The sequence below is a fragment of the Artemia franciscana genome, chromosome 20 (assembly GCF_032884065.1).
Source record: "Artemia franciscana chromosome 20, ASM3288406v1, whole genome shotgun sequence".
NCBI classification, from domain to species: Eukaryota; Metazoa; Arthropoda; class Branchiopoda; order Anostraca; family Artemiidae; genus Artemia; species Artemia franciscana.
In genome coordinates this window covers 858322-870801 of record NC_088882.1, presented here as the reverse complement: position 1 = coordinate 870801, position 12480 = coordinate 858322, and the positions used below count along the sequence as shown (strand labels likewise).

Sequence of the window (12480 nt, the reverse complement as noted above, 5' to 3'; positions counted from 1 at the left end):
CTTAACCCTGCCCCTCCCTATAGTGACACTACTGAATATCCCAACCTTGTAAACTATAATGAAGGCATCATCGATAAATTTTAGTAGTATTCCTGGTATAATACCTAGTTGAATCACAAGTGTACCTTCATAACGTCCTCCCTATAGCTGTTACTGAATATACACTATCCTTGCCTGCAAATGAGCTTTCAATTCCAAGCTTTGCTTGAGATTTTGTTATATTTTTTTGTTGATTAATAAACCTTTACTTTCTTAAAAAAAAAAACAACTGAATTTATCCAAAAAGCGTACCCTACGATTGCTTTAAATTGATTAAAAACCATAGCTTGCATACACAACGTGCATAGTATACAACCTTGAAATTTTTCTAGTCCTTTGTCAAAAACTAACAGTGAATCGAGTAAGGATATTTATTCTATAATAAACACAACTACCATATATGATATTTTAAGCTTCAAAAAGAAAAAAAAAATATAGGAAAAGAAAATATATATATTTCAATATTAAACTGTTTTTTTTTTAATATACAAGGATAATATGTACACTTTACGCCGTGCTTTGCACACTGTTATATTTTTGACGTGTTTTAGGGGAAGAATGCATATAAGAAGGGTTCAATTCCCGTAAGGCACTTAGACTGGGGTTAATGTCGACTAGCCTTAATATTTTTATGGACAACAAAAAAACTGTTTTTTCGTACCTTTAACAAACGTATTTAAAAGAAAAGCACGACTTTATAATTCAATCGCAACAAATTTAAAACAGTGACGACTACAGAAACCACCACTGCAATAAAGGAGGGGGGGCAACATACTTATAATAGAAATGCTAAGTTCAAACATGTTGTGCATTTGGACATCTGTTTCAAAGTAATGGTTTGAGGGTGATTTCTTGAAAAAAATAATGAAAATTTTAATATTAGGAATAAATCTGACTCGGGTCTTGAGCCCAAAACCTCTTGAAATAGCTTGAAAATTATTTCAAATTATCTCTTAACGCCGAGAATAGCACAAATTGAGTGTTACTCAAATACTAACACTTTGAAGCAGGAGGGCCAAGACGGCCTTCCTTATAGCTGTTTCTGTTTTTTTAACAGGACTGAGCCCAAGAGATTTTCTCGTTAGGGGAGTGAGGGGGGCAGCAAGTACTAAAGAATTTCAACTACTACCATTATTTGTTTTTCCTGGTTAAAGGATTTAAGCATTGATTTTACAAAGACTAATAGTGGCACGAACATATATAGACGTACAAAATTATAAAAATAATAATATAAAACACATTATAGATAGATTTTTCCTAATCGTTTGGCACCAGAAATTTGAAAGAAAGCCCCTCCCCCCTTTTTACCGTCACTTATCAAGTATTATGCGACAACCCTTTATAGAATTGCATTTATATAAATTAGGATCAACCTATTTATAAAAATCAATTTTTAAGCATTACTGACGAAGAACAAGCATTTGAGATTTCATATTTAAAGGTTTCAAATTTGTGAATACCCCTTACAAATTTATAAATCCACTTACATGGGGATGATTTTTATCTCGGGGAGGAGGGATAATAATAAAAAAAATCGTAAACGCTTCAATAAAAGAGACCAGAAACCGGAAAAATTCAGACATTTCGATTCCGGAATGCCTCACCATAGGAAATTTCATCAAGATGATAATGCACTTTCAGTTAAATTTGTTAATATTAAGGTATTTTATTACCAATAACTCCTTAAAAGTATGTTTGTAATAGTTAGAACCTAACATTGCGGGCCAGGGAGACATTGCCTTACTAAGGCCTTAAAGCAGTATGGGTTGGTCAAAATATTAAACTCTACTTAAAGGGATTTAAAATAAAAGTTTTAATAAAGGATTTAAAATGAATTCATTGTAGAGGAAGAGAGTAAAGTAATGGTGGAAGCCCTCCTTCCCTCAAAATAATACAAGTTTAAGACCATATGCCAAACAAATTCATTAAAACTGAGATTATCTTTAATTGTACCCCTCCCCTCTTATAGAAGGCTCTTGGCACCTCCTTTAAAGCTAAACTTAAATGACCTTCTTTCAACCCTCTTTTTCAGACACTATTTGACTACCAAATTGAATTAATTTTGAAGGAAATTTGACAACAATAACTTTTATGTGCAAAACTGTGGAAATGCACCGTGGCTTATTAGGTGCCAACTGTCAAAATTTTAGCAGGGGAATGTTTTTCAAAAATCGAAATTGCGTATTTAAGGCCAATATCTTCCAGTTCTTCAAGGGGGGATTGTTTGAACCACCTTTTTTTTAACTCAAAATATGAATTTTTGGATATATTTTCAAAATTCAGTGGAATGGAACCAGACCCGTGAATTGAGGGGGTTAGGGGGAGGGACTACCCCCCCTCCAGATTTTCAAACTACCTTTTTTGTGTTTTCATTGAAAAGGAAAATTGCTGCCCTTAGATATTGAAAAAAATTCACTACTGCTATATATTTTCGTGAATTGACGTCCCTGGATAGAACACAAAAAAGGGTTTTTTCAACTTCATATACATAAAATGACTAATCAACTTAAAAAAACACTAGAATATAAATTGCAATTTAAATATTCAAAGTTAAATCTTCTAACCGTAATAAAAGGTTTCACTGTACAAAAGAGAGAAAAAAAGGCAACAGTGGGTAAACTTCGATTATAAATATGGAATGAAAAACAAACGAAAAAAACTGAGCATTTTTTTTTCCTCTACACTAAACTGCTTAACTGATACCTATTTTTCTACGAATCACAGCCCAATCACATGATAAATAACTAGAAGGGCAGAAATCAAACATACAAACTGCATACTACTCGCAATATTTGACTATACACACGTTTTACCAATCATATTTTATATCAAAATTTTAAGTATTTATCACTCGTCTTGCGACAAACGACAAAAGTTTCTAGTGGGCTGCAGAAAGGACATCAAACTAAAGCCTCTGTGATTACAAACGGGAGTCAGGAACACTGTGAGGTCCTATACACTGATTTAACCAGAAATATTTTACATTTAAATGACATTTATTAGTGAATTAGTAACAAAGAGCTAAAGTTACTAATGTCCTGTTGAAAGGGCAACAAACTAAAACTTCGGTGATTGGCAACGAGAGTCAGGAGCCCTGTAATGTCCTCTACACAAATTTTTACCAGAATTACTTTATATGTAAACGGCAACCATTTATTAGTGACAAAAGGTAAAAGTTCCCAATGGGCTGTAGAATGGGCAACAGAATGAAACCTCTGTGATTGCCAACGGGAGTCAGGAGCCCTGTAATGTTCTCTACACAATCTTTACCAGAATTACTTTATATTTAAATGGCAAGAATTTATTAATTGCCTAATGACAAATGGAAAAAGTTCCTAATGGGCCGTGGAAAGGGCAAGAAACTAAAACCTCTGTGATTGCCAACGGGAGTCAGGAGCGCTGTGATGTCCTCTACACAAGCTTTACAAGGATGACTTTATGCTTAAACGGCAAGCATTTATTAGTTGCCTAATGACAAAGGGAAAGAGTTCCTAATGGGCTGTAGAAAAGGCAACAAAATAAAACCTCTGTGATTGCCAACGGGAGTCAGGAGCCCTGTAATTTCTTCTACACTAATTTTTACCAAAATTACTTTATATTTAAATGGCAAGCATTTATTAGTCACTTGATGACAAAGGGAAAAATTCCTAATGGGCTGGAGAAAGGGCAACAAACTAAAACCTCTGTGATTGCAAACGGGAGTCAAGAGCACTGTAAGGTCCTATACAAAACTTTTACCAGAATTATTTTATGTTTAAACGGCAATTACTTATTAGTTGCCTAATGACAAAGTGGCAAAAGTTCTTAATGGGCTATAGGAAGGGCAACAAACTAAAACTTCTGTGATTGCAAATGAGACCCAGAAGTCATGTTAGGTCCTATACACTACTTTTACCAGAATTAACTTATTTTAAACGTCATTTATTAGTTACTTAGAGCTAAGGGCAAAAGTTTCTAATGAGCAGTAGAAAGCGCAACAAACTAAAGCCTCTGTGATTTCAAACGGGACTCAAGAGCCATGTAAGGTCCTATACACAACTTTTATCAGAATTAACTTATATTTAAACGGCAAGGATTTGTTAGTCGCTTAGTGACAACGGGCAAAAGTTCCCCAAAAATTAAAGAAAGAGCAACTCGCTAAAACCTCTCTGATTGCAGGAGGATGGAGAAAGTATGAGCCCTGTAAGGTCATGAACACAAGTTTTTACCTTGTGACGCACGACGTAAATGCCCCACGAATTGAAAAAAAAACAAAACACTAAAACCCCCTAGTGACCAAGGACAAACATTCTTCAAGACCTCGAAAAAGGGAACCATAGATTAAGCAAAAACTAAAGCCTCTACATTTGCAACTGAGAGTCAGGAGCTCTGTAGGGTCTTATAAATAATTTTGCCTATATTGCTTTATATTTAAACAGGAAGCATTTATTAATTGCCTTGGGGCAAAAGGTGAAAATTCCTCAAGAGTTGAAGAAAGGGCAACGCACTAAAACTCCCTAGTGACAAAGGACAAACATTCTTCAAGACCTCAAAAAGGGAAACATAGATTAAGTAAAAACTAAGGCCCATACATTTGCAATGGAGGGTCAGGAGCTCTGTAGGGTCCGATACATAAGCTTTGCCTATATTACTTTATATTTAAACAGGAAGCATTTATTAATTGCCTTGGGGCAAAAGGTGAAAATTCCTCAAGAGTTGAAGAAAGGGCAACGCACTAAAGCCCTCCAGTGACAAAGGACAAACATTCTTCAAGACCTCAAAAAGGGAAACATAGATTAAGTAAAAACTAAAGCCCGTACATTTGCAATGGAGGGTCAGGATCTCTAGGGTCCGATACACAAGCTTTGCCTAAATTACTTTATATTGAAACAGGAAGCATTTATTAATTGCCTTGGGACCAAGGGTGAAAATTCCTCAAGACCTCAAAAAAGAGAAAAATTAAGTAGAAACTAAAGTAAGTTTCCATTTAATCTACATTAAGTAGAAACTGTGATGGTATATTACCATCACAGCGCCAAGTACTTACGGTAAAGAAGTTATGTGGTAAATATTACGTATATTATGGCCGAGATTGTTGAAACGCAGGATGTAATTGAGGTTATAAATTCAATTCCTTATTTTAGTGATTTTCTTTTGATTGACCTTCGTTTTATCTTATTCTCAAATTAGATTATGGTGAGAGTTTTCTCTATTATGGAGAGAGTTGAGTGGGTTTGTATAGAAATAACTTCAATGGACCTTATTCTGAAATTAAAAAAAAAAAAAAAAAATCTTACTTGAATCATAAACATTGAGCAATAAAATTAGAAACTTCTGAACAAAGTTGTGAGGTTCTAAGGCAGTAGCACTGTCCCAACACCGTTGTTTATGTCTATAAGCCGTTTGACAAAATCGATACCCCTAGAGGATCACCCCCTACCCCTATCGCCAACATCTTCAACAACTACAAAATAAATATATATAAATCGTTTTCTTTAAATAAATACCGTTTTCACTGTATTACACTCCCCATTTTTCGTCACCACCAAAAAACAATAGATTATATCTTCCTTTAAAAATAAAATACAAGAGTTGTCCACAGTTATCTATTAAATGAAGATATTTTGTGTCCATTCTCTTTTTTTAGCTAAAAAATATATCAACGTCGGCCAATTTATTGAGAAGTTCACAAACATATTAGTAACATTTGCTTAGTAGAACGACGAAAATAAAAAAAAAGCAGCACCATATTCTTTCAACTTCCAAATTGAAAGACCAATAGACATAAATAATTAATATCAAATTATAACCAATGGGCAGGGGTGTAATTTGCTATGGGGCAGTGGAAGGGGAAGGGGCAACCACCCCATTCAGACCCAAGCCCCCTCAGATGTCAGTTTGCACCCCAAGCTGAAATTTAGTTTCTACAAAAAACTTTTTAAAACTAAGATAAGCCTGCATAATTTAACTATCGAGAGAAATAGGTCAATTTCCTTTAGTATATCTTTGCCTTTATAGTAATATATGGATCATTTTTTAGTTTTCATTGTCATTTTCACTTGATTACGAAACTACGCCACTGCCAACTGGAAGTTGAAAAAAAACGAAACAAACATTTATCAATTGTTACAACAAGGATATCAGCTCCCCATTTATATTTATTTATACGTACGTAAAGCTATCGTAATACGCAATACGTAAAATAATATTACCATCGCAGCACCAAGTACTTAGGGAAAATAAATTATGGGAAAATCCTCAGTTTCCCCAGCAACCCACCAACAGTAAATCCTCAGTATGGGGGAAATCATTGTGCATACTACGGGCGACACCACTGAAATACAGGATACAATTTGAGTTATAAATTCAATTTATTACTTAAGCAATTATTATTTTGGCAGAACTTTGTTTTTTCTTAACATAAAATTACAGTATGATGAGGGCTTATTCCCTTCTGTAGATTCAATCTGTTATTAGACGAATCATGGAGATATTGTTAGAACAATCTATAAATCATGGAGATTTAGCCCGGTATGGAGATTATGTAGAGAATTTGTGGTGTGGAGATTATAGAGGGATTTGGTATTGGAATACCCACAATCGACCTTATTTTAAAATAGGGAAACCAAATCTTACTTAAATCATAGTCGCTGAGCCAAAAAATTAGAAACTTCAGAACAAAGTTGTGAAATTCTAAGGCAATAGAACTATCCCAACATCGCTGCGTATTTTTATAAGCCGTATAACAAAATCAGTACCCATAGAATATCACCCCCTCCCCCTATTTCGTCAATATAATAAAACACTATAAAATAAATATATAGAAAAATCATTTTCTTTAAATAAATACCGTTTTTACTATATTACACTCCCCCTCATTAGCCACTAGAAATAACTGCAAGAAAAATCTTTCTTTTTACGAATATATTGTTACGAATACATAAAAGGATACATGATTTTCTTTCTTCTATGTCGATAATATCTCAGCCTTGGTCTGCGTTATGTATTTGATTGTCTCTTGGTGTTGATTTGATTTGTATTTATTTATAGCTTATTTTTTTTATTACTTTATCTTAAGGACGTTTCGCCCTCTTTTTGTAAAAGTCGGGTTATAAGTAAATTGAATTGTTGTTTTACGTGTAAGTTCTTTTTTTGATATGACCAAAGAAAATTCCATACAGTTTTTTCTTTTCCAGTTTTTTAAATGTTTTAAATTTAATATTTAATAATCATCGATTTATAATGTAATAATCAAATTAATAAATTATTACGGTTTTTGTCTTAATCGTTTCTATCATTTATTAAAAAAAAAAAAAAAAAAAGCCGTCCAGTAACAGAGGTTTTAAGAAACGGAATCTAGGGATCCAAAATTCTCTCGCCAAGCACAAGCCAAAATGAATTATTTAATGCTATAATTGCCAAATAGCTAATGTTGTCAATTACTGTCCAATATTATTGACAAGTCAATATTACGTCAGTTGCTCGCCAATAGTATTTCCAATGTAGCCATGTTGCTAAAAGCTTATACTTTTAAGTGCCATTTCAGGTTTTGTAAGTAACATTCGCGTTACTAAGTAATAGTAGCTGCAGCGTTACTAATGGGATGTTACTAGGTAGCGCCTTATTGCACCCCACTAAATTTAATTAACTAGGTTTTGTAAGTAACATTCGGGTTACTAAGTAATACTAGATGCAGCGTTACTAATGGGATGTTACTAGGTAGCGCCTTATTGCACCCCACTAAATTTAATTAACTAGGTTTTGTAAGTAACATTCGGGTTACTAGGTAATAGTAGATGCAGCGTTACTAATGGGATGTTACTAGGTAGCGCCTTATTGCACCCCATTAAATTTAATTAACTAGGTTTTGTAAGTATTATTCGGGTTACTAAGTAATAGTAGCAGCAGCGTTACTAATGGGATATTACTAGGTGGCGCCTTATTAAAATTTGCTTTTAGCACCCCATTAAATTTAATTAGCTAGGTTTTGTAAATAGCATTTGGGTTATTAAGTAATAGTAGATGCAGCGTTACTAATGGGATGTTACTAGGTAGTGCCTTATTACACCCCATTAAATTTAATTAACTAGGTTTTTTAAGTATTATTCGGGTTACTAAGTAATAGTAGATGCAGCGTTACTAATGGGATGTTACTAGGTAGCGCCTTATTGCACCCCACTAAATTTAATTAACTAGGTTTTGTAAGTAACATTCGGGTTACTAAGTAATAGTAGATGCAGCGTTACTAATGGGATGTTACTAGGTAGCGCCTTATTGCACCCCACTAAATTTAATTAACTAGGTTTTGTAAGTAACATTCGGGTTACTAGGTAATAGTAGATGCAGCGTTACTAATGGGATGTTACTAGGTAGCGCCTTATTGCACCCCATTAAATTTAATTGACTAGGTTTTGTAAGTAACATTCGGGTTACTAGGTAATAGTAGATGCAGCGTTACTAATGGGATGTTACTAGGTAGCGCCTTATTGCACCCCATTAAATTTAATTAACTAGGTTTTGTAAGTAACATTCGGGTTACTAAGTAATAGTAGCAGCAGCGTTACTAATGGGATATTACTAGGTGGCGCCTTATTAAAATTTACTTTTAGCACCCCATTAAATTCAATTAGCTAGGTTTTGTAAATAGCATTTGGGTTATTAAGTAATAGTAGATGCAGCGTTACTAATAGGATGTTACTAGGCAGCGCCGTATTAAAATTAATTTTTGGCCCCCCATTAAATTTAATTAACTAGGTTTTGTAAGTAACATTCGGGTTACTAAGTAATAGTAGCTGCAGCGTTACTAATGGGATGCTACTAGGTGGCGCCTTATTAAAATTAATTTTTAGCACCCCATTAACTTTAATTAATTAGGTAGATAATTAACATTTACTGAATTTTTACTAACATTTCCAAGCATTTACTGAACTTTCTGTACTATGTTGGGAGGTACATTTTTATGGCTAAATCGACAGTACGATGGTGATTAACATTCTAGATTCAGTACATAAAAAATAAATCAAATAAATGAACATCTAAAAAATATCCAAACAACTCATTCAAAAAAGCGCTTGAACAGGTTTCAGTTCTATGACAAGAGACATAACCAGTTCTATTGAAAATGATAACAATTTAAAAAACTAAAACTGAACGCCCTAGTTTGAATTTTGTTGCAGTTTAATAGAGTAATAACTAATATAGTTATAATAATTATAAGCAATGCTTTCACTACGCTTATTAAAACGCTTATAAAGACTATGCTTATGAACGCTTATTTTGGTTCGCCTTTAGCTATGTACAAGTTTTAAGATAAGATGTTGCTAGCAAAAAAACGGACAACCTCACAACTTCACTTGGTGGTTTTCGCTCACCAATTTTTTTTGTTTCTTTTCGAAGTTAGTCACGAATTAGTTTAAAAAACGGATAGCCTCAGTTGGTGATCGGTCATCAACATTTTTTATTTCTATTCAAAATTAGTTATGAATTGGCTTTAAAAAGGACAACCTCACTTGGCGGTTTTCACTCATCAAAATATTTTGTTTCAATCCAAAATTAGTTAAGAATTAATTTAAAAAAGAACAACCTCACTTGGTGGTTTGCGCCCATCAAAATATTTTGTTTCTATCCAAAGTTAGTTTAAAAAACGGACAGCCTCAGTTGGTGGTTTTCGCTCATCAACATTTTTTGTTTCTATTCAAAGTTAGTTAAGAATTGGTTTAAAAATGGACAACCTCACTTGGCGGTTTTCACTCATCAAAATATTTTGTTTCTATCTAAAGTTAGTTAAGAATTAGTTTAAAAAAGGACAACCTCACTTGGTGGTTTGCGCCCATCAACATTTTTTGTTTCTATCAAAAGTTAGTTAAGAATTAGTTTAAAAAAAGGACTACCTCAGTTGGTGGTTTTCGCTCATCAGCATTCTTCTTTCTATCAAAAGTTAGTTAAGAATTAGTTTAAAAAAAGGACTACCTCAGTTGGTGGTTTTCGCTCATCAGCATTCTTCGTTTCTATTCAAAGTTAGTTAAAAATTGGTTTAAAAAAAGGACAACCTTACATGGCGGTTTTCACTCATCGAAATTTATTGTTTCTATCCAAAGCTAGTTAAGAATTAGTTTAAAAAAGGACAGCTTCACTTGGTGGTTTTCACTCATAAACATTTTTTGTTTCTATTCAAAGTTAGTTAAGAATTGGTTAAAAAAACGACAACCTCACTTGGCGTTTTTCACTAATCAAATTTTTTTTGTTTCTATCCAAATTTAGTTAAGAATTAAGGGACAACCCCACTTGGTGGTTTTTGCTCACCAAAACTTTTTGTTTTTATCCAAAGTTAGGTAAGAATTAGTTTAAAAAAAGGTCAACCTCAGTTGGTGGTATTCGCTCATCAACATATTTTGTTTTTATCCAAAGTTAGTTAAGAATTAGTGTAAAAAAGGGGACAACCCTATTTGGTGGTTTTCGCTCATCAAAATTTTTTCTTTCTATCCAAAGTTAGGTAAAAATCCGACTCAATGCAAAACAGAATGTGAATCCTTATTTTAAATATTCAAAGTTTTCGTTTTGCCCACATACACAGAGGTTACATGGTTCATTGCTCACAGGGCATTACAGTTACATTTATATTCTTTCTAGCCCACTTTTAACGAAGATTATAGCCTAGCCCTCTTTCAATCTTTACCATAACAAGAACTTATGTTATCAACGAAGCAAACACAAGACTTATCAATTCTTAAATAGGAGACAGCAAACAGAGCTCACGCCTCCTTTAACGAAAACAAAGAACAGACTTTTCGAGATTTACACAAGAGATAACAAACAAAACGCACATATACTGACACCAACTTTTGAGAAAAAACATCACAAATAAAAGCTAGGCTGTTCAATTACAGCGACGCCAATAGGGCGAGGGGAATTTACCCTTCTAATTCCCTCCCTCCTATATTTTGGAAAATGTCTTTTCTTGTTCCTTTACTAAGAAAGTATGAAAATTACCCTTAAACCTTCAATATTTTCGTGCATTGTCATCCCTGTTCAATTGTATACCTTGTTTTTTAGGAACATCACTAAATTCAACGAAACTAAATTCAAAATTCTCACTCTGAAACGTACAAATATTGATATGATAAGAACTTTTGGTAATATTCGAAAACTCACTCTGTAAGTCTAAAAAAAAATAGCACTCCGATTTAAGTATAATGCTAGAAAAGAGACTTCACATACTTCACATACACTTAAATGTCAGAACACGTATACTGCGCGAGCTTCACTGTTTCCAAGCCGTATAAGATTTCATTTTTGCATGTTTTTTTCTAGATTCTCAAGCCTTCCACTTGGAAAACCGTATGAGCCAAAATCTGAAATTAAAGGAAAATATAACTAAAAAACAAATAAAATTTGTTCCATACACAAAGAACAAGAAAACAATTTATTAATTAAACTTATTTAATTATTTAAAAATATTATAAAGTTTGATAAACTATTAAATATGCTTTCGGGATATAGCAGCTGTTACTACATAATTCCTAAGACCACACTGGCTATGCATAACAAAATGAAAGAAAAAAGTTTGAAGAAGAAATCGTTGCTTACAAAGAGTCTCTTTTAGTTTAGTGTTTGCTGCTGAGGTTTGTTTTGTTCTATTCTACGTAAAGGTGCAGAATAGACGCTCTCCAGAATGAGACATCCTAAAACAAAAAGGAGACATTTTTTAGATTATACTAGACAGATATAAGTCTGGGAAACAGAGAGGTTGCACTTCGTTGTCCCGCAGTGGCATCTATTTCTTATGAACCAAAATATTTAAAAACTTCAACTAAAAATAATTAAGTAATTTTGGGAAAATAACTCCTTTGGCAGTAGAACTTACTTATTAATTTAATTTACCTATTAATATTAAGTAAACGTCGAGAACGTCGCTATTTCGACGTTAATTTAGCTTAAGAATTTGGTTATAATGCTATCAGATAGCCTAAGGATTAAAGGCAATCATTAGACATACTAAAAATTATGTTTTGTCAGATCTATTAGCTAAAACAGGAAGAGAAACAGGGGAAGGAGAAACAGCGAGAGAGGGAGAAAGAGACTAAAGGAAAGAGAGAACGAGTTGAAGGGAAGAGAGCAAGAGTAAAAAATAGAGGAGAAATAGAGAGCAAGAAAGAAAGAGAGGCGTGGGAGGGAGCAAAAGAGTGAGAGAAAGAGGGGAGGGGAAAGAGCAAATCAGGAAGAGAAAAAGGGGAAGGAGAGAGAGCAAGAGACGGAGAAAGAGAGCAAAGGAAAGAGAGGATGAGTGAAAGGAGAGAGAGCAAGAGAGAAAAAGAGGGGGTAGATAGAGAGCAAGAAAAAAAGGGGAGAAGGAGGGAGCAAAAGAGCAAGAGAAAGAGGGGAGGAGGAAAGAGCAAAGGAAAGAGAGAAAGAGTGGAAGGAGATAGAATAAGAGAAAAAGGGGGGAGAGATAGAGAGCAAGAG

The 12480-nt window shown here is 33.8% G+C and overlaps 1 protein-coding gene across 3 annotated transcripts in view; it reads right to left on the bottom strand.

Annotated features, from left to right (window-relative positions):
• Positions 1 to 396: 396 nt before the first annotated feature.
• LOC136040247 (eukaryotic translation initiation factor 4E transporter-like) overlaps positions 397 to 12480 on the bottom strand; it is a 102490-nt gene continuing 90406 nt past the window's right edge. For 2 of the 3 annotated variants that reach the window (XM_065724459.1, XM_065724458.1), the window contains exon 19: positions 397 to 11369. In XM_065724459.1, the coding sequence (XP_065580531.1) occupies positions 11305 to 11369 (65 nt within the window). In that variant the 3' untranslated portion in view covers positions 397 to 11304. The remainder of the gene's footprint in view (positions 11370 to 12480) is intronic. The other variant, XR_010620651.1, reaches the window with a different exon arrangement.